The sequence below is a fragment of the Lepidochelys kempii genome, chromosome 1 (assembly GCF_965140265.1).
Source record: "Lepidochelys kempii isolate rLepKem1 chromosome 1, rLepKem1.hap2, whole genome shotgun sequence".
Taxonomy (NCBI): domain Eukaryota; kingdom Metazoa; phylum Chordata; order Testudines; family Cheloniidae; genus Lepidochelys; species Lepidochelys kempii.
The window spans coordinates 164,016,116-164,040,819 of record NC_133256.1 but is presented as its reverse complement, the minus strand read 5'-3'; the positions used below and the strand labels follow the sequence as shown (position 1 = coordinate 164,040,819).

Genomic DNA, 24,704 nt, shown 5'->3' with positions numbered 1-24,704 from the left:
CGGTGCGCTCAGGGGAGGAGAAGAGGCGGGGCCAGGGGAGGGATTTGCGGAAGGGGTTGGAATAGGGCCAGGGAGGGGGCAGACTTAGGCCGGGGACTTTGGGGAAGGGGTTGGAATGGGGGCAGGGAAGGAGCGGGACAAGGCAGGGCAGGGGCAGGGCCTCATGGAAAGGGTGGAGCGGGGGCAGGGGCTTTTGTATCTTTTATGAAAAGGTGTCAGTGATGCAGCCCTCGGGCCAATGTACTAGTCCTCATGTGGCCCTCATGGTGATTTGAGTTTGAGATCCCTGACTTAGCAGATGCTGCTCTTTCTGCCCTCCCAGACTGACAAGAGAGAACTGGCTGGCACCCGGACCAGCCTACGAAGTAGGTACTGGTGCCATCTGGAGGGGGAGTGTAGCCTGTCTGCCCCCCGCCACTCCGCTGTGCCCCAATTCCCCCAGCCCCTCGCTCTGGGGGGGCCCCCCTGCTCCGCTGTGCCCTGATTTCCCCTCCCCAGCCCCTGGCTCCAGGGACCGACACCCCCCACCCTGCTGTGCCCTGATTTCCCCTCCCCAGCCCCTTAGCTTCTGTAGTGGGGGGCCCAAAACTGGATGCAATACTCCAGATGTGGCCTCACTGTGCCAAATAGAGGGGAATAATCACTTCCCTCGATCTGCTGGCAATGCTCCTACTAATGCAGCCAAATATGCCGTTAACCTTCTTGGCATCAAAGGCACACTATTGACTCTTATCCAGCTTCTCGTCCATTGTAATCCCCAGGTCCTTTTCTGAAGAACTGCTGCTTAGCCGGTCGGTCCCCAGCAGTGCATGGGATTCTTCTGTCCTAAGTGCAGGAGTCTGCATTTGTCCTTGTTGAATCTCATCAGATATCTTTTAGCCCAATTCTCCAATTTCTCTAGGTCCCTCTGGATCCTATCCCAAACCCTTCAGTGTATCTACCCTGCCCCCCAGCTTAGTGTCATTGGTGAACTTGCTGAGGGTGCAATCAATCCCATCATCCAGATCATTAATGAAGATGTCGAACCAGGGAGGCATTTCTCAACACAATTCAGCACCCTCATTCTCTGTAAAAAAAAAAAAAAAATTAAATATATTTTTAAAAATAAATCAGGTGCAATTTTAATCTCTTCTTAAAGGAAACATGATCCAATTTGTTAGGGGGCTTATTCCTTCACCCACTTACTTCCCTGGTCCTTCTTACATGAACAGAGAGCAACAATACCCGAAGTCCAAAGGTGCAAACAATTCAATGTTTATTGGGGTGAACTTCCAGCAAGCATGATTCCAGTTTCCTTCCTTAGTGTCCCCCTTCCCAGCTCTGACACCAGAGAGCCTTACCGGTGTCCCTGTTCCCATTCCTGCCCTTAGCAAAACATGATTCCAATTTCCCCACCCCCATTCCCTGTTCCCATTTCCCACCCACTTCCTGATTTACTATATAGTAAAACTTGAGTTCTGCTTAGCTATACCTTAACCAATCATTTTCCTGAAATTTACCTAACCAATCCTAACATATTGTAACATGATTATTTAACCAATTATATCCCACCACCTTAATTAGTTTACACCCAGCAAAATTAATTATACAGCAGACAGAAACAATCACAGAACCAGACAGAGATTATATAGACAAACAATGGGGAAATGGGGACTACAGTGACAGAACAAACACAGAAATGAGGATTTCACATCCCAGCTATTGATAAGTGAGTTCTTGCAGGACAGGATGCTGTCAAACTAAGTTTCCTTTTGCATCTTCTAGGCACTTACCTTTCTCTGGAGGCGATAGGCATTATCAGGACAGGATTGTATTCCTAACAGCCCAATAGCACCTTATTTCAATGTGACTAGTTTGGAATGTGAGGAGGTGACCGTTCGCTTCCCAGCTTATGGCTGCCTCTGCTGCTTAGCCAAAGATCTTAGCCTAAGCACAGGGCCTCAGACTGTCACAGTAAGAGAAGGACCTTACACCGGCAGACAGTGATTTTGATTCTTTCTTTTTTACCTCTATAACTAGCTAAGTGATAAGAATACACCTACATTCTTAGAGTACAGGCCTAGATATCTATATCCTAACACAATTGAGTGAAATAGCCACAGTTAGACGACACATTAAGTTCTTCAGGACAGGAAGGGAGCATCTTGTTGTTCTGAGTTTGTCACAGACTGTGACTCACAGTAGCGCCCCGAGGCGCTAGCAACAGAAATAACTATTGATGTAAGGAAACGGGGGGCAGCTCCTCCTCCTTCCCCCAAGAAATGATGCTCTTACATATTAATTACCGTGATGGGTTTCCAATGAACCACCTAGTGCCCTCGGACTGGGCCAATCTGTCCCACGTTATTTGCATTGCAGCTGCACTCAGAGGCCCAGACCAGGCTGAGGTGGGGGCACTGTGCTCGGAACTACACAGGCCCGTTTTCGCGCTGCCCGTAGGCAGCAACCACACACACACACAGCTGCTGGCTGGGGCGCGCGGGCGAACGCCCGCAGCAGCTGGCTGCGGCTGTGACGTCACTCCCCACACTGCCCCCGCCGGCTCTCGCGCGAGCTCTGCCCGGGTTTCTGGGAAGAGCCGCTGTATCGCTGAAGCCCGGGGTGTGGCTCGAGGCAGCCGCTGGGGCCCCGGGTGGTTTCCGTTGATGTCCGTTATCCCGCGAGCTGGCCGGGGCCGGGGCTGAGGCGCGCAGCCGGCGGCAGCAAGAGCCCGGTCGCTAGAGCCCCCCGCGGCAGGATGGCGCTGCCGGAGCTGCTGCTCCTGCTGGCGGCGGCTCCTCTCGGCGCAGGTGAGCGCGGCGGCAATTGCCGGGGGGGAGGGCAGGCTGCGGGGGGGGGGGTCTCTGGCGCGCCTCCCTCTCCACCCCCCCCAACCCGATTTGTGTCCGCCGCGGGGTTTAGCTGCGCGTCCAGCCTGCAGCCTCGGAGCCCGCCACTCTGCCGGGCTGTGTCTGCCGCGCCTCGGCCCCGGGCCGCCAGCGAGGGCAGCCCCCGTAGTGGCAGCGGGACGAGACCTCCGGCCTCGCTTGCGCCGCTGTCCGCCGGCGGCGGGGCTGCTCCACCGGGGGCCCGCCCGCGCCGGGGGAGAGGGTCCCAAGCGGGCTGTTGCAGTGGGTTCGTTAAACGGCCATGTGGCGTCACAGTGGCCTGAACGTGGGTCAGTTCCGTTTCCTTGGAAGTGGCTTGAACTGAACTGAGTCAGGCCGTGTCTGCGCTACAGAATTGAGCGGCTCGCTGGCGTTGGCGGGCGCCCCCCGCGGTGGTTAAATCGCGTGCGCGTGCGTGTGCGCGCGCAGACTCGGCGCTTTGTGCCGGCGATGAGGGTCTGCCCCGGGAGCGCTTGTCTCGGTTGTATTGTCGGGGTGGGGGTATAGCTCCTGGCAGCCAGTAACCGTAGGCGTAAGCAAGGCTGTGTCTACACCGGCGCTGCCTTGACCCTAATGACATCCTGAGGTGATGGGGGGGGGGAGGAAGTGTCACACAATCCCCAGTTTTTTGCCAGATTAGGAGTTGGGCTGAGCGTGGCTGAAGTGACGTGCCTAGGAAAATAATGCTCAAATAAATTGGCTAGTCTCTAAGGTGCCACAAGTCCTCCTTTTCTTTTTGCGAATACAGACTAACACGGCTGCTACTCTGAAAGGTGCCTAGGAAAGGCACTGGCACCTAGCGCTCCTGTTGAGCCCTGCTAGGAGGTGCCTGGGGGCAGGGAAGAGGGTCTCAGCTGGCTGTACAGCCCTGCCAGAGGGAGCTCAGGGAAGTCCACTGACTCCCATCCCTTTGTCACCCTAAGCTGCAGTTACTGATGCTTGGCAGTAGGTGGCTGGAGCCTCTGCCTGCAGTGGGGAGGTAATGGGAGAAGCGAGGAAGGAGCTGTGATGGGAGTGGAGACAATTTGGTTCCAGCTTGGAGCAGTTGTGGAAGGCATGAGAGGAGTGGGAAAGGGTCCAGAGGAGAGGCAGTCATGTGCTCCCGCCGACCTTTAAATTATGTCCACCCCACTATCAAGAGTTAAGTGTTGCCTCTGATTTCATTGACCATGACTCTACGCCAGAGGTGGGCAAACGACGGGATGGGGGGTCCAGGAGCAGTCAGGGAGAAGGGGGAGCTGGATGGGGCAGGGGTCCCAGGAAGGAGAGTGGGGTTTGGATGGGTCAGCAGGGGGCAGTTGGGGTGGGGAGTCCAGGGGCGGTCAGCGGACAGAGAGCAGGGAGGGTGGATGGGACAGGGGTCCAGGGGGGGCGTCAGAGAACAGGTGGGGTGGGGTTGGATTGGATGGGACAGGGGTCTGGGAGGGCCATCGGGGGTGAGAAGCAGGGAGGTAGGATAGGGGGCCGGGCCATGCCTGGCTGTTGGGGGAGGCACAACCTTCCCTAACCAGCCCTTCATACAATTTCAGAAACCCGGTGCGGCCCTCAGGCCAAAAAGTTTGCCCACCCCTGCTCTATGCTGCTCGGGGAGGTAGTGTTGCTATATTGGCGTAGAGAGGCGCTTATGTTGGGAGGAGCCAAACTTACATGAAAACACTTCCACAGTTAGGTCAACGCAAAGCAGCTTATGTTGACCTAGTCCTGTTGTGTAGGCCAGGCTCAGCACACAAGATAGGTGAGGTAATATGTTTTATTGGACCAATTTAATTTTGGTGAGATAGACAAGCTTTCAAGATTACACAGAGCTCGTCTTCTGGTCTGGGACAGATATTCAGTGTCCCACTTAATTACAAGATGGAGCAGTCATGGGGGGAAAGGGAGGGAAGAAAGCTGCTGGAGGGGGAAAGTTAGCAGGTTACTGATCGTTGTAATAAGTCATAAATCCAGTGTCCCTATATAACCCATGATTTTTAATGTTTAGCAAAGTTGTAAATTTAAGCTCCCAGGGTCGTCTTTTGAAGGTGTTGTGCAGGTTTCCTTTGAGAATGAGGACTGAGAGGTCAGATCTGGAGTGATCACTTTGTGAAAAGTAGTACTTGTGGCACCTTAGAGACTAACCAATTTATTTGAGCATAAGCTTTTGTGAGCTACAGCTCACTTCATCGGATGCATACTGTGGAAAGTGTAGAAGATCTTTTTATATACACACAAAGCATGAAAAAATACCTCCTCCCACCCCACTCTCCTGCTGGTAATAGCTTATCTAAAGTGATCACTCTCCTTACAATGTGTAGGATAATCAAGTTGGGCCATTTCCATCACAAATCCAGGTTTTCTCACCCCCCCCCACCCCCCCCCCCCACACACACACACAAACCCACTCTCCTGCTGGTAATAGTTTATCTAAAGTGACCACTCTCCTTACAATGTGTATGATATTCAAGGTGGGCCACTTCCAGCACAAATCCAGGGTTCAACAAGAACGTCTGGGGGGGGGGTAGGAAAAAACAAGGGGAAATAGGTTACCTTGCATAATGACTTAGCCACTCCAGGTCTCTATTCAAGCCTAAGTTAATTGTATCCAATTTGCAAATGAATTCCAATTCAACAGTTTCTCGCTGGAGTCTGGATTTGAAGGTTTTTTGTTGTAATATAGCAACTTTCATGTCTGTAATCGCGTGACCAGAGAGATTGAAGTGTTCTCCGACTGGTTTATGCATGTTATAATTCTTGACATCTGATTTGTGTCCATTTATTCTTTTACGTAGAGACTGTCCGGTTTGACCAATGTACATAGCAGAGGGGCATTGCTGGCACATGATGGCATATATCACATTGGTAGATGTGCAGGTGAACGAGCCTCTGATAGTGTGGCTGATGTTATTAGGCCCTGTGATGGTGTCCTTTGAATAGATATGTGGACTCAGTTGGCAACGGGCTTTGTTGCAAGGATAGGTTCCTGGGTTAGTGGTTCTGTTGTGTGGTATGTGGTTGCTGGTGAGTATTTGCTTCAGGTTGGGGGGCTGTCTGTAGGCAAGGACTGGCCTGTCTCCCAAGATTTGTGAGAGTGTTGGGTCATCCTTCAGGATAGGTTGTAGATCCTTAATAATGCATTGGAGGGGTTTTAGTTGGGGGCTGAAGGTGACGGCTAGTGGCGTTCTGTTATTTTCTTTGTTAGGCCTGTCCTGTAGTAGGTGACTTCTGGGAACTCTTCTGGCTCTATCAGTCTGTTTCTTCACTTCTGCAGGTTTGTATTGTAGTTGTAAGAATGCTTGATAGAGATCTTGTAGGTGTTTGTCTCTGTCTGAGGGGTTGGAGCAAATGCGGTTGTATCGCAGAGCTTGGCTGTAGACGATGGATCGTGTGGTGTGGTCAGGGTGAAAGCTGGAGGCATGTAGGTAGGAATAGCGGTCAGTAGGTTTCCGGTATAGGGTGGTGTTTATGTGACCATTGTTTGTTAGCACTGTAGTGTCCAGGAAGTGGATCTCTTGTGTGGACTGGTCCAGGCTGAGGTTGATGGTGGGATGGAAATTGTTGAAATCATGGTGGAATTCCTCAAGGGCTTCTTTTCCATGGGTCCAGATGATGATGATGTCATCAATATAGCGCAAGTAGAGTAGGGGCGTTAGGGGACGAGAGCTGAGGAAGCGTTGTTCTAAGTCAGCCATAAAAATGTTGGCATACTGTGGGGCGATGTGGGTACCCATAGCAGTGCCGCTGATCTGAAGGTTTACGTTGTCCCCAAATGAGAAATAGTTATGGGTAAGGACAAAGTCACAAAGTTCAGCCACCAGGTTAGCAGTGACATTATCGGGGATAGTGTTCTTGACAGCTTGTAGTCCATCTTTGTGTGGAATGTTGGCGTAGAGGGCTTCTACAGCCATAGTGGCCAGGATGGTGTTATCAGGAAGCTCACCGATGGATTGTAGTTTCCTCAGGAAGTCAGTGGTGTCTCGAAGGTAGCTGGGAGTGCTGGTAGCGTCGGGCCTGAGGAGGGAGTCTACATAGCCAGACAATCTTGCTGTCAGGGTGCCAATGCCTGAGATGATGGGGCACCCAGGATTTCCAGGTTTATGGATCTTGGGTAGTAGATAGAATATCCCAGGTCGGGGTTCCAGGGGTGTGTCTGTGCGGATTTGATCTTGTGCTTTTTCAGGGAGTTTCTTGAGCAAATGCTGTAGTTTCTTTTGGTAACTCTGAGTGGGATCAGAGGGTAATGGCTTGTAGAAAGTGGTGTTGGAGAGCTGCTGAGTGAAAAGTGTTCACCCATAGGGTGATGTGGTATTTTTATCTTATCATTTTCTGTGTTTCTTTGAGAGTGTAACGATTGTCTTGTTTCACTCACGTAGTTGTTGTTTGGGTATTTAGTGCACTAGATGAAGTACATCACATGTGATAGGCATGTGTGGGACCCATGGATCTTGAAAAGCGCATTGTCAAAGTTGTTGGTCATTGTACCAGTAGAGAGATGTCTGCAGGATTTACATCTGTTGTGTTCTGGCAGGGACTCGTGCTGCTTTGAGTTGGTGTGTCTTGGTCTGCTGGGAACTTGCTTCTGGTGTGCATGTGTGTGTTGGTGGGGGGAGGGTGTTTGAAGGCCGGAAGAGGAGGTTCAGGAAAGATTGAAGTACGAGTTCTAATTGTTTGGTACCCCATATGGGTTCCATTGTGGGGTGGTAGGTGACAACTTAGTTTCTTTTCCCCTTAGGACTGGAGAATTATTAACAGGCCATTTCACCTTGAATGGTCCCTTGAAATATGTGGTGACTACCTATGCTGAACAATCTGTTTCCTCTTGTATTTTGCTGTGCCACTCTGAGGGCTTGTCTGCACCACGCAGCTTTTAGCTACGGGGCTGTGTCGACACAGCCTTATCGCTAAAAGTTGGCATGTGTAAAGGCTCTTTGTCAGCACTTTTGGCGACAAAATATTGCCACCCCCGCGAGCAGCATTCAGTTTGTCGGCAGGAGGCTCCTGCCGACCAAGCCGTGTTCACGCTGCCACTTGCCTGGGCAAAACTTTTGTCTTTCAGGGGCCGGGGGGGATTTTTTAAGCACCTGTGAAAGACAAAAGTTTTGTCAACAACTTGGCAGTGTAGACAAAGCCTTAGTACCTTTCCCAGATGTGAAGAAGAGCTCCATGTAAGCTCAAAAGTTGTCTCTCACCAACAGAAGATGATCCAATAAAAGATATTACCTCACCCATCTTGTCTCTCTAATGCCTGGTACCAACAGGTCTACAATACCACTGCATAAACTGAATTAAGGCCACTTTAATTCTCATTGAGGGCAACCACGTTGGGGTTTAATGCGGTTTAACTAATGCATTTCAAATTCACACTTGAATTCAGATTGATTTTTCTTGAGTGTCCTTGTGTAGACAAGCCCTATGATTCTCTCTGTCCACTGTAAACCAGTTACAGAAGCCCCATTGGAGACATCCTTGACTTCCCCCTTCCACCCCTCCCCCTGTTCGCCTTAGCCAGCTACATCAAGGTACAGATTGCTTGGTCTGCACTAATGTTTTACAATGTGTCAGCTATCATGTGCTAGCTATCACCTTGTAAAAACAACTCCATTTTTCCTGGGGTAGATGTGGTCAAAGAGGGTTTTTGAATTGTGTTCAGGCAAGGGCTTGTGTGCATTGTGGGGTAATGCACACTATAGTGTGCTATTTCTGAACCACGATAACATATTGAACACTAACATCTTTGTCCATGTAGACCCTGCTGGGGCTCATTAAATGTTTCCTAGTGCACTTTTACATAGGGCTGGCTGTATTATTTTATCACAAGGGAATATTTGAATATAGATTGAGCAAATGAAGGGATTTTAAAAAAATCCATGCAACCATGGATGGTTATGTAATGCAGGGTGATAATAATCATGTGAATTATCAATCTGTTTGATTTAGGACTGAGACTGACAGATTTTTTTCTTTCTAATATTTGGCACTCCTGTCTGTATACTTTATTGGCTCTGGTGTGGAGAGCCTTATTATTGTAAAATAACTCTCAGCTAGTGTTCGTATAGGGACACTGAGCAATTCCATATTCTTCCACTTGTTCACAGTATTAATGTAAAAAGTTATATTAATAAAGGCAGATACAACTCAGAGTTCGAAATGAAAAAACAAAAAATGCCTTGATCACACAAAATACTATTTTTTTCTTAAATTTATTTTAGTGTACAACTAGTGGTGGCATTTGTGAGTGTATCTGTGTTGCAGTGGAGAAAAGAAATGGGAATTCTCAGGTCTTTACTGAAAGAGTTGCAGTTTATGGGAAAGGATGAGCATTTCATTCGGTGTTAGGAGGGGAAAGAGGCATATGGAAAGGGGTGGACAAGGGTGGTCTGCCTATCTGGGAAGCTGGCCACCAGTGACATCCCTTAGAGATTGCTGCTACACTTGTGTTTAGTGACACACTCAATCTTGTGTGTGTCTTCTTTTACAAAGATGAAACTCTTTAGTCATCATATGAAATAACCTTTAAAACTGTGGATGAGATTGAAAACAAACACAAGATAACTTTAAATGTGAAAATAGTATCTTGTGGTTGTCTGAAGTTTCTTTTCCATGATGTGTTCATGTCTGACTGTAATATTTTCCAGTGAAAGAAACTGTTTGTGTGTGAGAGAACGAAAGGGGACCTTCAAATAAATGTTTATGAAAGTGCTTTGAGGATTTCTCTGAAGTGAACTTAAGGGAGCATGGTTTGGGGACTTTTTATGTGTACATATGTACAAATGGAGTAAGATAAGTGGCAGTTCCTTTGAAGTCAAAAGGACACGGTCAACTTTAAAATCACACTTCTGTCTGGAGTTTTGTACCACCTACAGTTATAGTAATCTTAGGGAGTAACTAGTCAGTTAAAAAGTCAATGAAACATTTTTTCTATTTAGTTTTGCATTTGACAGCACTGTGTATAGTTGATTTTACTGATTCTCTTGTATAGCCAGCTAGCTCCCAATCCTGCAAACATTCACATTTATACTTAACTTCACACCATGAGTATCCAGTTGAGTTAGTTGTGAATTCAGTGGAACTACTCACGTTCATGAGGCTAAGTATGTGTATAAGTGTTTACATAATTGGGGTTTTGGTCATTTTCACCTTAGCTGAAAAAGCATTGTAAACGTTAAGAGGAGAATGATTTTGAAAAATAAATCAGGACAAGCTCTTTAAAGAGTGCTCTATCAGAAACTAGGTTTTTTTTAAATAATCATTTAAAAGCATTAAAGTTGACAATGTCCCTTTTAAAGATCACGAGCCGCTTTAATCTGCTTGTGTTAAGATAGACAATGCTTTTATTTTTTTTTAAAAAGTAAAACCTTTACAGTGTTAGAACATGAATGCTTTTGTTGAAGAAAACAATATACTGAATTTCATGTTGTTCTTTTCACCCAAATCTTAAATAGCCCTTCCTTTTTACACCTCTGGTGTCTGGCCCTGGAAATATCCAGTCACTCTTCGGCTACGGTTTTTTCTCTTCAACTATTACAAGTCTTTGCTATAACATGGTGTCTAGCTAAAGTAATTTACGAGCATGTGTTTGTGGCTGGAGCTGCTCTGCTACACAGATGTTTGATTAGTAAGAAAATTATTTCCTCCTTTCCTTCCTTTGTGATCATCATACAACATATGCTAAAAAGCTTACTGTATATGGTTGACTGAAAAGAATAGCAAGGTTGAATGTGTTGCAGAATTTCTTAAATATAGTCCAGGGGTTCTCAAACTGGGGGTCACAAGGTTATTACGTGGGCGGTTGTGAGCTGTCAGCCTCCACCCCAAACGCTTCTTTGCCTCCAGCATTTATAATGGTGTTAAATATGTAAAATAGTGTTTTTAATCTATAAGGGGGGGTCACACTCAGAGGTTTGCTGTGTGAAAGGGATCACCAGTACAAAACTTTGAGAACCACTGATATAGTCCGTGAAGGTTCACTGAACTTCTTTCTCTCCAGCTCCTGTGATCTCATGAATTATGGCCCCGGGAGTTAACACTTTTCTGCTGATAACACTTGATATCTTTAGCACCCCCCACAACGTGCCCCCTCCCTTTTTTTTTTTTTTTTTTTAAAAAGAATTTGGCACATTTTTCTTATGGGATACTTGGTTGAACTTAAGACTTACATTGGACAAGCATGTTTGCTAAAATTTTAAAAATGGTTATAACAAAGTAAAAGGGATACAATCTCAATATTTGTGTATTAAACTAAGCTTTATTACTGATATCCCATTAGAAACTTAAAGTGCAGTTCTAGTCTGAGAAGTGACTGTTGAGAATTTTATTGAGATTCCTGTTTTACTGCTTCAGTGAATTCCAGCTCAGATTTTCTCAGTTTACATGTCTCCCCCTACCCATTCCTCTGCCCTTCCTATCAACCTCTGCAGCCTCAGCTTGGGAGCCAAGACAAAAGTCAAGGCTATGTTCTTTTTGGCTCACAGGTTATTACCAGTAATAAATATTCAGTCCAACTGCTGCCCTCTATTACACCTGTGTGACCCCATTGTCTTCAATTAATGGCCATAGTTAAACCTCTGCTACCCTACTCCTTTCACTGAGGGTTGCATAATTCAAAGACAATAATGTTGCAAAAGTGGCCTTGTAAATGGAATTTATTTACCCACTGTAATGTTACACGAGTAAGAAAATAATCTCTCATTCTCGCAGAGTTGTTACTTTTTCAGGGCAGACAGTAGTAAAAAAAAAATCTGATCTTTTTCACAAAATGGAGGTCATATGATTTTGTATACATACAGAGCACAGATCGCTGAGGAAGAAGGAGCCATTTTTACACACTCACTCTTCAGAGTAGAAATACTTAAAAATCTAATCTGTTTTCGGATCAAAACTTATCAACCATGCAACTACTTTTTTCTGACATCTGAAAATGAAGGCAGCTTGCTGGAAATCCTCTACTTCCTGTGTACTGACAGGGTGACATGTTCTTGTGCCATGCATGCTCTGCACTATAGAATTAGGTAACAGTCTTTCCTTCCATTTCTTAAAGGAATATTTTATTTAAAAGTGGGACAGTTGTTGTCTGAAGAGTTACCATGTGTTATGTATTAAAAAAAAAAAAAAGTCTGCAAGTTTCGTTTCCTTTATCTCCACTCTTATGCACACACAATAACTGTCTTCCCATTGCCTGCCACCATTTTCCTCTCTTCAAAATAACAACAAAAAATCTGTTCAAGACTGATTCCCATTTCCCCACCATCTCCATCATCCTGAAATAAAAAGATGCAGTTATTCGTCCATCTTCAGTCTCCTCTCTGCTCATTCTTGTTTGTCTTGATGCATTTTTACCCTTTACCCTCCAACCTTTTTATGGAGGAGACTAACCAGCACTACTCTTCCTCAAGAGGAAATGTTGGGTTGCTGCAAAGGAATCCCAGGGTCATAATGTGTGGAGCAGTCTTTGTGGTGATTGTGTCTCGGAGTATATTGTAGTAGGAAGAAAGGTCATAGATCTTCTGGGTCCATTTTACAGCTGTGAAATGGTTCAGAGCAGCAGAGGCATCTCTAGTAGAGCTTGTAGCAGACATCTCAAGCACTGAAAACTGCCGCTGCACTTGCTTTTTAAATGCTTTGGTTGACGTATGTTCAGAACCAGTGGATTCTCCCATGCACTAAGTCTTGAAACTCTGTATAAAAAGAGAAAAAAATTGAATCCCAGTTATAGAGGAGAAATCTGTCTTAACAGGCTAAGAAGCCATGAATTATCTTGCTATGTCAATAGGCTTGAGTACTTTTAAACTGTACTAAACTTGGTATTCTATTTTAATTTTTAACATGTAAAGATTACTGTTGTGGAACTGATATCACACATCCTTAAACTTTGTGTACAATAACATTTTCTCCAACTTCTTCCTATCTCTCCCCCTCTCCCTGTCCCAACATTTTTGTAGGCCAAATGAATCTGACAAGTCCTCAGAATGTTCAAGTCGATGTTGTAAACACAAATTTCACTCTAAGATGGAGCTGGGATAGTGAGAATGACTTCAATGTGACATTTTCAGCTCAATACCAACGGTAAGCTTACTGTTTTACTGTGAGCCAAAATTATTTGACATCCATTTCCACAGAAAGTAAGAAGGAGAAAAAACAAAACAAAAACCCACCACTGTGGTTTGTTTTGTTTATTGATATAAAAATTGTTAAAAATGAGCACAAGAGCACACTGGTGATCTAAGAAAAGTGATGTTTTTATAGTGGTTTGTGTGCTTCTTTTCATCACTGCGTAGTTTGAACATGTAGCCACATTTTTAACACCTAAAATCTGGAACTGTTTTTGGTTACAAGAGTTTCAAAACATTGATGTAAGAGCCTGCAGACATAACACAAATTTATTAAAGTACGGCTATCCCTGAGTATATCAAATTGAACAGCATGGACAGACTAATCTAAAAATTTAGTACCAAATGTGCACACGGTTTATTTATATATGTATATTCTGTATTTGTGAAGCTGTGTTGCATGCGTTTCAGTCGTGCCACCATTACAGACAAAAACACCCCAGCACACCGTGCTCTCTCACTGTCCATCAACATGTGAAGGGTCAGGTCATGCACTGCTAACTGGTGCCACAGGACTGCCCCAGAGATTTGTGGATACGCAGGATTGAATTAGTTCTGGGAATTTCATTACACCGTGCCTAGTCAATGTCATCAACTGTGGTGACTCTGGCTGGTGCAGTAGACCTCAGTAGACTATCCATGTTTGTTGCGACGCTTTTTCGGGGTACCCAGAACCATAAGCCACTGTTACATGCAAGGCAAGGTTAAGACTAGCAGAGTCTCAAGGAGTATGCTAGTGAAGCTGATAGACTGGTGTGGCAGGGAGCTGACTCACAGTTTAAGATCCAGCAAAACTCTCCCTTGCTGAGGCAGAGGGATAAAATTCAGAGAGTCCCAGTTCCTGAACCCACTGGAAAAGAATTCCCCTACAGCATCCAGACCTTGTCACTTGGTGCCCACAGAAATACCAAGTGTGCTGTCTCAAAAAAGACAGACTACGCACCAGTCTGTTAGCTCAACTGAGATTGCACACTTCGCTTTAATGTAACAGCACTGATGTGATTATGGTAAAACTAAAATTAAATTTATTAATGAACAGATTTAAGTGATACTAAACAGAGATAATAGAAACAGAAAAGGATACAAGTAAAACACGCTTCCTAGTGTCTATAATTTAATAGATTACAATCCTAGTCTCAGGCAATTTCTCACCTACAGTTCACTTTCAGCATCTTCAACCCACAGCGTTGGGGGATCTACCTTTCACAGATTCCAAGTGTGCTGGGCCCCTTTTTTGTCTCTTAAGTGATGGATAACAAAGGAGTCCTTTTTCTTTCCTTTTACAATCTAGAAAGCCTTTGAAACGTATTTGAAAAATAAACACAGAAAAAGTTCCTCTCTCCTGTTGCTTGTTCTTCATGGTGCAGGTGCCAAGCCCCTTCATCCTCTGGTCAACTTGCTTACTCAATTGGCTTGATCACTTTGTTTACCTTAGATGCAAATGTACTTTTATTGTCCTTTTCTTGTTATCAAGCCACAGTGTTTTTCTCATCTGCCTGTTAGCTTGATCCATGGAGAAAGGCAAATCCACATTCCTTTATCTAGGGCAAGCTTGTTTATCAACTGCCTTCACAACATTTTTAACACAAGAATGGCCATACTGGGTCGGACCAGTGGTCCATCTAGCACATGATCCTATCTTCTGACAGTAGCTGGTGCCAGATGCTTGGGAGGGAATGAACAGAACAGGGAAGATATCAAGTGATCCATCCCCTGTCCTCCATTCCCAACTTTTGGCATTTGGAGGCTTAGGAACACTGTGATTAGGTGTAAAGGCTGCACATGGATGAGGTAGGGGCCAGAGAGGCCCTGGTAGCAGGGCTAACCCCATCCCTCTGGCCTTGTCAATCATGCAAGATAGGGAGGAGGTCTTTAAAAGGGAGGAAGCTGCAGTCAGCAGTGGGGGAAGGAGCAGGATCACCCTAAGCAGCAGACTGCAGGAGCTGTGGAGGGAACTTCTGGGCAGAAAACCTTCAAACTGACCCTGAGCAGAGTGCAGTGGATTCTCAGGGCAAGACGGACAAGCTGAGCCCATCCCAGAAACTAAGCCAGAGCAATTTCCCCAAACCTATTGCTCAGGGGCAGGATTGTTGACAGCACTATAGACTTGCCACTTCCCCCACCCCCGTTTGCTGGGATTGCAGGGAGGGTGTATCCCTGAATGTGTGGGAGTTCTTGACTTTAATTTTGATCTTCAAGTCAGAGAGACTTAAGGAGCTCCACAAAGGGAAGAAACCCCCTGGTAATAGTGGGGAAGTGGGACCTGGGTTGTGACCATCCAGTGTAGTTCACTGGGTGTGGTCAGGTTCCCCCACTGCCTGAGCAAGGAACCATCAAGGACTGCGTTACAGACATGCAGAGCATGGGGTTGTGTCCCTGACCATCTTGGCTAATAGCCACTGATGGACCTAACCTCCATGAGAGCATATTAAGAACATATTTCCAGCATATATATATATAAAAAAAACTCCTTACACACAACTCATACATACATTACACAATGATATTCATGACCAGCGTGTCACCAGTTTTCATACGATACATTACAAGACATTGTTGGGTTAATTATTCCGACTCTGTGTTGGTTGTAGTGAGTTTATCAGACCTGTTGGGATTTATTGTTACATAACCATGCGCCCTTTGCCAGTTGCCATAAAGTTGCTCTTAGGGTCTCAGTTGGATAATGGAATGACTTATGTGTAGGGCCCCCATGGCCGTGAAATCTGCCAGGGAGGAGCAGGGCTGGGGGCACCCCAGCCTGTGCTCCTATCATGCACCAAATCATGCACCATGCTCCTATCATGCACCATGCTCCTATCATGCACCATCTGGCTGCTAGTCCTGGTGGGGCTGGGGACTTGCTTGCTTTTCTCTTTCACGGGCTGCTCCTGGGGCTAGTGAGACCCACCTCTAGGAACCTCCCCCAGCTGCAGGAAGCTCCACACCTCCGCCCTGCTTACTTCCCCCATCGCTCCCCAGCTGTGGGCAGAGGGGTCGTTGTACATGGAGCAGCAGCAGAGCTTCTTGCAGATTGTGAGGGAGGGAGGTGGCTCCCGGAGGTGGATCTGACCCAGCCCTGGGAGCAGCTCCTGCAGGAGAAAAGGAAGTCCTGTCCCTCTCCAGTCCAGCCAAGACTAGCAGCTAGAGCCTAACGCATAGTAGGAGCCCCTGACGGAGGCACCCCCAGTCAACAGCATCGGAACTGGGGCGGCTAGGGGGCCATGCCCCTCCACTTTTTAATGTGGGTGTAGCTTGGGGGGCAGAGGGCAGCATTGCCCCCACAAACTGCAAGACTTGCACAGTTATCAGCTCCCCTGCTGTCTGCTGTTGCTGTCCCCTGCCCCTAAACTATGCCCATGTTAAAAAGGGGGGTGGGGGGGAACATGGCTCCTGATCCTGCAGTTCCAGCACTGGTGGCCCCCCCCACTTCTAAAAAGGTTCTGGCACCCATGTCCCCAGCCCTTCCCCATACCATCTCCAGGCCCAGCACTCGTGAGTTAAAGGGGCATTCGGCCAGCTGGGGGCGGGGGTGGGCCACAGTGCCCCCCAACCACAGGGTCCTGGGCGGTCACCCACCCATAATGCTGGCCCTGCCACCCTCCCCCCCCCCCCCAAAGTGAGGGCCTCCACCATACCATGCAACCTTCACATCAGCACTGTCCCCTACTCTCCAACTGCCCAGCTCTGAAGGCAGCCCCTCCATCAGCAGCAGCTCAGAAGTAAGGGTGGCAATGCTGCAACCCCCTTACAATAGCCTTGTGGCACCCCTGCCCACAACCCTCTTATCGGTTGGGACCTCCATGCTTATAACACCCTGAAATTTCAGATGTAAGTATCTGAAATTATGAAGTTGACTACTTTTAAAATTCTATGACTGTGACTTTGGTAGGGTCCTAATTATGTATCAGTGTATAGATCTGTAGGTCTGTACCTGTGATGATATGAATGTTCTCAACGTATTGAAAAAGTGAAAAATAGCAAATCCTAGAAACTTGAAAAGAAAAGGAGTACTTGTGGCACCTTAGAGACTAACCAATTTATTTGAGCATAAGCTTTCGTGAGCTACAGCTCACTTCATCGGATGCATTCAGTGGAAAATACAGTGAGGAGATTTATATACACACAGAACATGAAAAAATGGGTGTTTATCATGCACACTGTAAGGAGAGTGATCACTTAAGATGAGCTATTACTAGCAGGAGAGATGGGGGGCGGGGGGGAGAAAACCTTTTGTAGTGATAATCAAGGTGGGCCATTTCCAGCAGTTAACAAGAACATCTGAGGAACGGTGGGGGGTGGGGGGAATAAAAAAGGGAAAATAGTTTTACTTTGTGTAATGACTCAACTACTCCCAGTCTCTATTCAAGCCTAAGTTAATTGTATGCAATTTGCAAATTAATTCCAATTCAGCAGTCTCTCTTTGGAGTCTGTTTTTGAAGTTTTTTTGTTGAAGAATAGCCACTTTTAGGTCAGAAATCAAGTGACCAGAGAGATTGAAGTGTTCTCCGACTGGTTTATGAATGTTAAAATTCTTGACATCTGATTTGTGTCCATTTATTCTTTTACGTAGAGACTGTCCAGTTTGACCAATGTACATGGCAGAGGGGCATTGCTGGCACACGATGGCATATATCACATTGGTAGATGCACAGGTGAACGAGCCTCTGATATTGTGGCTGATTTGATTAGGCCCTATGATGGTGTCCCCTGAATAGATATGTGGACTCAGTTGGCAACGGGCTTTGTTGCAAGGATAGGTTCCTGGGTTAGTGGTTCTGTTGTGTGGTGTGTGGTTGCTGGTGAGTATTTGCTTCAGGTTGGGGGGCTGTCTGTCCTTTTCTTTTTGCGAATACAGACTAACACAGCTGCTACTCTGAAACCTAGAAACTTGAGAATTTCACTATGAAAACACCAAATTATGGTTCCCATTGCAGCTAGGACACTGACTCATGGTACTTCTTTGTGTTTGGGAAACACCGTAGAATTAAGTGTCTGAAAATCCATCCTAAACTGATGCACACCTAAGAAGCAACCTCAGCATAGTTCTCGCAAATCATATAATTCCTGTGTAGATGTTCCCCAGTATTGGCATGCATATAATTTGTAAGAGCACATTCAGTAGTAACACTGCAAACTGTAAAAGATGCATGTAACAGATTATGTGGCTTCATTGAGAACCATATCTTTTTGATTTGCAGGGGTAGGGGTGTGTGTGTGTGTGTGTGTCAAATCATTTGTTTGGTTCAGAATTGAAAAACACAAGATTTGGGAATATTCCCCAGTACAGTACTCTGATTAGCTGGTCAAGGCCTTTATAAATACAGAAAGAGATACATTGGCTGGTTGCTCTTAATTTACAAACTTTGGTCATCTGATTAAACTATTTGTATATCCTTATGTTCAATTAGCTCTTTTTAAGTTTGTGCTTCTTGCTTCTTTCTAATTTGGCTACTATTTCTCATTACCCCTTTCCCAACAAATAAATACACAAACTTGTCTGGCTTATTAGTAACTCTGTAATTAAGATGTCAGAGAGAGAATCATATTATGTATTTGAACATGAAGATTTGGTGTGTTTCTCTTTATTTTTTGGGTGGGAAAAAGGTGGCTTCAAAAATACAGTGTTTACCTCAGAAAAACGTAACACTGTCCTGCTGAAGACAAAATATAGTGGTTATACAACAGGATCAACATCTTTAATGGTTATTTCTCAGTTTTCCAGTTTTCTCCACTTTTAATCAGGAGAGTCATCTCTCCCCTATTGTTTGTGCTACTTCCTGATGTCTGAATTGTCTTTTGGAGACAGATGTTTTTTGTTGAGAAGCCCTGTTCTGATAGAATAGAATAGTTAACTCTTTTGTGAAAAGAAAAGGAGTACTAGTGGCACCTTAGAGACTAACCAATTTATTTGAGCATAAGCTTTCTTTAGCTATAGCTCACTTAGCTGTAGCTCACAAAAGCTTATGATCAAATCCAGTGAAGTGAGCTGTAGCTCACAAAAGCTTATGCTCAAATAAATTGGCTAGTCTCTAAGGTGCCACTTGTACTCCTTTTCTTTTTGCGAATACAGACTAACACGGCTGCTACTCTGAAACCTTAACTCTCCTGTGTGTTCATTTTATTCTGTTTTCTTTTTCCCATTTGTTTTTTCTGATTTCCTATTCTGTCTCCTTTCCTTCATTTCTCTCCTTCCCTCCTCCAGTCTACTCTCCCCTCAGCTATACTCTTTACTATTCAGAGCTGTTACTCTTTTTTTTCCTATCCCTTTCCTTTGCCACTTAGGTCTCCTCCAAGCACTTTTTGCAACCCCTATTCTATCAGTGCATTTGAGGGGTAATAAAATATGCCCCAGTTTGCTAGTGCACTCAGGGTTTAATCCCAGAAATGATAATCCTGAAATGATCTTTACTTTTTTGTGTTGTGCTTAAGTGTTGGACTAGAAAAGCAAATTGCCAGCATGTCTTGGGGATTCCTTATTCAATAATTAACTAGCATTCATAAAGTAACTTAAATTAGACAGGTATTCTAGAATTCTGAGACCAGTTGAATAGCTTTGTGACAACCAGATGGTGATGATCAAAATACAAAATGAATGTTTACGTTTTATCTTTTATCACCAGTAGAAACCTAATTTTATTTTTTTACTTGCAGAAGATTTGAGGATTATGAGGAAGAAGAAACAACAGATTGGAAAGAGATATCTGGCTGTCAGAATGTCACTGTCACAGAATGTGACTTCTCCTCAGCAATGACATCTTATTTAGATTTCTATAATGTGCGTATAAGAGCTGAAAAAGGGGAAGAAAAATCTCTGTGGTCTACTACTTTATCATTTAGTCCATATTCAATAGGTATGAACTACATATGTACTTTCTTATTAAACAGGTTAATAATTTTTCAATTTACGGTGTTACAGCTCAATATAAAATACAGTGTAGAGATTTGTATTCCCTATTATTATTGGCTCTGCTGTTTTGTAGAGCAACTGCCTTTTTATGCTTTTAGTGATCATATTTATATAGTAACTTTCCTGAGATCTTGTCCAAACACAAGTTGTGCTGTTTTAAATAACTTGACTAAAGCAGTAAAACCCCTTCCATAAGGATGGCTAAATCCCATTTGTGCCTTTGAAAATCTTGCCCATAATTGCTAATTTCCCAACCTTTACTACATTATAGCACTATGAAATATGCAGTGAATAGACTTGTATTGCTTCAACCATGTTATTTCTATTATCAAATATGTAATGAAATATTTCATTACAAACTAATTAGTAATCAAAATACCTGTGAAGTATGTACGTTAAGATTATTTTGAGACTCTTAACTCTGACTATTCTGACTTGCATGCTTAAAGTTATAAGTTTAACATTGCTATAATATATCAAATGTTAAAAGCACCTTTAAGTGATTGTCATGGAAAATTTATGACCAATGAGCCCACTGTTCATGATATGTCTCATTAGTCTTCCCAACTTTTGAGCTATGCAGAGCTCCAGTGGTAAAGTGGTGTGATGTAGGGCCCTTTGTTTTTGCAGGTCATGGTTTTCTTTGGTGGCCATCTCTATGCTGTACCCACCCCAATGAATTTCATTCCTAACATTAGGGAAGAGGCACGATGGTCCAGATTGGGGCAGAGCTGGTTTCCTGAGTACCATATGTGTCATTGCCCCAGTGCTGATGTTGGCAAATGTATTTGAGAAGCTAGCGTTCCAGCAGTCCTACCATCTACCTTTAACTTACCACGAATGATAACCTATATAAAGCTGAATCCTTCCATTAATATTGGGTTGGTTCTTGGGGAATGGGCTTTTTTAAAGTAAGTCTTTCTTGTAATCTTATTCCACAAATTTATGACTCTTCATTTCAAAATCGGGAAGTTACTGTAATATTGTTACAGCCAGTAAGTATTACTTTAACTGTCTTCGGTCCCAGATAACACTTGGAGTTTATTCAGTTAAACTACTGTTAGATTCTACGGGAAAAACTGAAAATTAAGTACTGTGGGCAGTTCCTTGTAGTTTACTTGTTCAAACATGTAACTTTTGGTGTTTCAACTAAGTTGTTGTGCTTCATGATAATGTTTAATTTTTGCAGCTAAAATTGGTCCTCCAGGAGTGCAGTTAGAATCCATAGATGGAGTGGTGAAAATCAACATTTCCCCTCCAGAAGAAAATCAGAACAGAAAAATATGGACAAACGATATAAGTTTTACCTACAATGCAATGTTCTGGGAAAACTCATCAAATGCAGAGGTATGGTAGGGATTGACTTTCTAAATTAAGTTTAAAATATTGTTTGGTTTACTTCAGTTGCTGAGTCACTTCCTAGAATTAAATTCTGCTTTTTATTATTTTATACATATAATATATCCTAATTTCTGCCTGTAGCTTGGTACATTCACTGTTAAAGAAATAAAGTGCATTGATTTGCTAGACTGTATTACATCTCTTACTCAAAGTTTTGGTTTGGTTGCTAATGTCATTAAGCTATTCCACACTTAGTTGCTTAAGAACATAATGGCCATACTGGGTCAGACCAATGGGCCCTCTAGCCCAGTATCCTGTCTTCCGACCATGGCCAATGCCAGGTGCTTGCTTCAGAGGGAATGAACAGAACAGGCAATCACTGAGTGATCCATCCCCTGTCGCCCACTCCCAACTTCTGGCAAACAGAGGCTAGGACGCTCAGAGCATGATGTTCTATCCCTGATCGTCCTGGCTAATAGCCATTGATGGGCCTATCCTCCATGAACTTACATAGTTCTTTTTTGCATCCTGTTACAGTTTTGGCCTTCATGACATGCACTAGCAACGTGTTACATAGGTTAACTGTGGATTGCATGGAGAAGTATTTCCTTGTGTTTGTTTTAAACCTGCTGCCTGTTAATTTCATTGAGTGACCCCATATTCTTGTGTTATGTGAAGGAGTGAATAAGGAAATGTTATACACTATAAAATCTTGACTGATGTGGAGATAGACCTCTATCATATTCCCACTTAGACGTCAGTTTTCCAAGCTGAAAAGTCCCAATCTTTTTAATCTCGCCTCATATAAAAACTGTTCCATATCCCTAGTCATTTTTGTTGCCGTTCTCTGTACCTTTTCAAATTCTAATTCATCTTTTTTGAGATGTGGTGACCAAATCTGCACACAGTATTCAAGATGTGGGCATGCCATGGATTTATATAGGGGGATTGATGTTTTCTGTTTATCCCTTTCCAAATGGTTCCTATAATTATTAGCTTTTTTGACTGCCACTGCACATTGAGCGGTTGTTTTCAGAGAACTATGATGACTCCAATATCTTTCTTGAGTGGTAACAGCTAATTTAGATCCCATCATTTTGTATGTGTAATTGGAAAACATTATCTCAATGTGCTTTACTTTGCATTTATCAACATTTGAATTTCATCTGCCATTTTGTTGCCCAGTCACCCAGTTTTGTGAGATCCCTTTGTAACTCTTCGCAGTCTGCTCCGGATTTAACTATCTTGAGTAGTTTTGTATCAACTGCACATTTAGCCACCTCACTATTTACTCCTTTTTCTAGATAATTTATGAATATGTTGAACAGCACTCATCCCAGTACAGACCACTGGGGAACCCCACTATATTTACTTCTCTCCAGTCTGTAAACTGACCATTTATCCCTGCCCTTTGTTTCCTATCTTTTAATCAGTTAGTGATTCATGAGAGAACCTTCCCTCTTATCCCATGACTGCTTACTTTGCTTAAGAGCCTTTGGTGAGGGACCTTGTCAAAGGCTTTCTGAAAGTCTAAGTACGCTATATCCACTGGATCACCCTTATCCACGTTTGTTGACCCCCTTGAAGACTTATAATAGATTGATGGCATGATTTTCCTTTACAGAAGTCATGTTGACTCTTCCCCAGCAATTTGTGTTCATATATATGTCTGATCATTCTGTTCTTTACTATACTTTCAACTAGTTTCCCTTATACTGAAGTTAGGCTTACCGGCCTGTAATTGCCGGAATTGCTATTGGAGCCTTTTTTTAAAACTTGGTGTCACATTAGCTATCCTCAAGTCACTTGGTGCAGAGGCTGATTTAAGCAATAGGTTACATACCATAGTTCTGCAATTTCATATTTGAATTCCTTCCGAATTCTTGGATGAATACCATTTAGTCCTGGTGACTTATCACTGTTTAATTTATCAATTTATTGCAAAACCTCCTCTAATGACACCTCGATCTAAGATAGTTCCTCAGATTTGTCACCTAAAAAGAATGGGGCAGGTGTGGGAATCTCCCTCATGTCATTTGTAGTAAAGATGCAAAGAATTCATTTAGTTTCTCCACAATGGCTTTATCTTCCTTGAATGCTCCTTAGCACCTCAATTGTCCAGTGGCCCCACTGACTGTTCAGCAGGTTTCCTGCTTCTGATATACTTAAAAAAAATTTTACTACTAGTTTTTCAGTCTTTGGCTAGTTGCTCTTCAGATTCTTTTTTGTCCTGCCTAATTATACTTTTCTACTTGGTGTGTCAACATTTATGAGCCTTTCTATTTTCCTCAGTAGAATTTAATTTCCAATTTTTAAAGGATGCCTTTTTGCCTCTAACTGCTTCTTTAACTTTGTTTAGCAATGGTAGCACTTTTTTGGTCCTCTTACAATGTTTTTTAATTTGGGGTATACGTTTAATTTGAGCCTCTATTATGGTGTTTTTAAAAAGTTTCCATGCAGCTTGCAGGCATTTTTATTTTGGGAACTGTACCTTTTTAATTTCTGTTTAACTAGCTTCCTCATTTTTGTGTAGTTCCCCTCTATGAAGTTAATGCTACTGTGCAAAGAGCTGTGAGCCCATCAGGCTTTTAGAGCTCTTTGTGAGGCTTAAGAAGGGAATTTGAAAACTTTGCCCACTTTCCCTGCAGGTCTGAGGCAAGCAATCATTAATCTATAGAATCAATATAGACAATACTTACCTCCCACTCCACACAGCAGTACCAGAATGAGTGCCAGTCAGATTAGGTACATACTGAGAAGATGTGTATGTCCATTTGGGAGAACTACTGTGTTTGGGCATTTTAAAGGAAAAAATCCCAAGGCCCTCCTTAATACATTCTTGCATTCAAGAAAAGGTGAGTGACAAATCTGTCAATCCAGTTGGCTGAACTTTTACTAAAAAGTTTAGTGACACAAGTACAGTAAATCTTGTCCTCAGTATGGAGCCTATACTTTCTATAGAAGAGCGGATTTTGTGTTACTGTAAATAGTTAATGAACTGGAAGGTAGAGCCAGTCTTAATGTGAAAACACTTGGGTGAACAATGTTTTAAGGATGATATATCTGCAACGTTGAAGACTCAGATCTTCCTCAGACCCTGCCCAAAAATGGCATCTAGACTTTTCGTAGTGGACTTTTCTTGATTTTAATTATTCTTTGGCTAGAAGCGGTAAATGGGATTGGGCATTCTTGAGCAGTTAGTCCACCAGTTAGTGGTCTGTAAACACTTGTTGTATTTTTTTCCTCACCCCATTCCTTAAAAGATAAAACTTAAAAACTTAAAACAGAATAGAAGTTCTGGGCAAGATGATGATGGTGATGATAATGAACCTAGCATTAGAGACAGGGATGCTGATGTAATATCTTTTATTGGATCAACTTCTGTTGGTGAGAGAGACATAGTGCTTGTCTTCACTGGCAATTTACAGCGCTGCAACTTGAAAAAACACGCACACCCCACCCCTGCGCAGCAAGTTTCAACACTGTAAAGCACCAGTGTAAATAGTG

General features: G+C 43.9%; 1 protein-coding gene across 5 annotated transcripts in view; it reads left to right on the top strand.

The window, feature by feature from the left end:
• Window positions 1-2,517: 2,517 nt before the first annotated feature.
• The window catches only part of IFNAR1 (interferon alpha and beta receptor subunit 1), a 42,567-nt gene continuing 20,380 nt past the window's right edge, over window positions 2,518-24,704 (top strand). The window contains exons 1-4 of one of the 5 annotated variants that reach the window (XM_073361919.1): window positions 2,518-2,789; window positions 12,782-12,905; window positions 19,604-19,800; window positions 21,046-21,203. In XM_073361919.1, the coding sequence (XP_073218020.1) occupies window positions 2,738-2,789; window positions 12,782-12,905; window positions 19,604-19,800; window positions 21,046-21,203 (531 nt within the window). In that variant the 5' untranslated portion in view covers window positions 2,518-2,737. Of the gene's footprint in view, window positions 2,790-12,781; window positions 12,906-17,518; window positions 17,602-19,600; window positions 19,801-21,045; window positions 21,204-24,704 lie in introns of those variants that run through there. The other 4 variants (XM_073361909.1, XM_073361946.1, XM_073361936.1 and 1 more) reach the window with 4 other exon arrangements.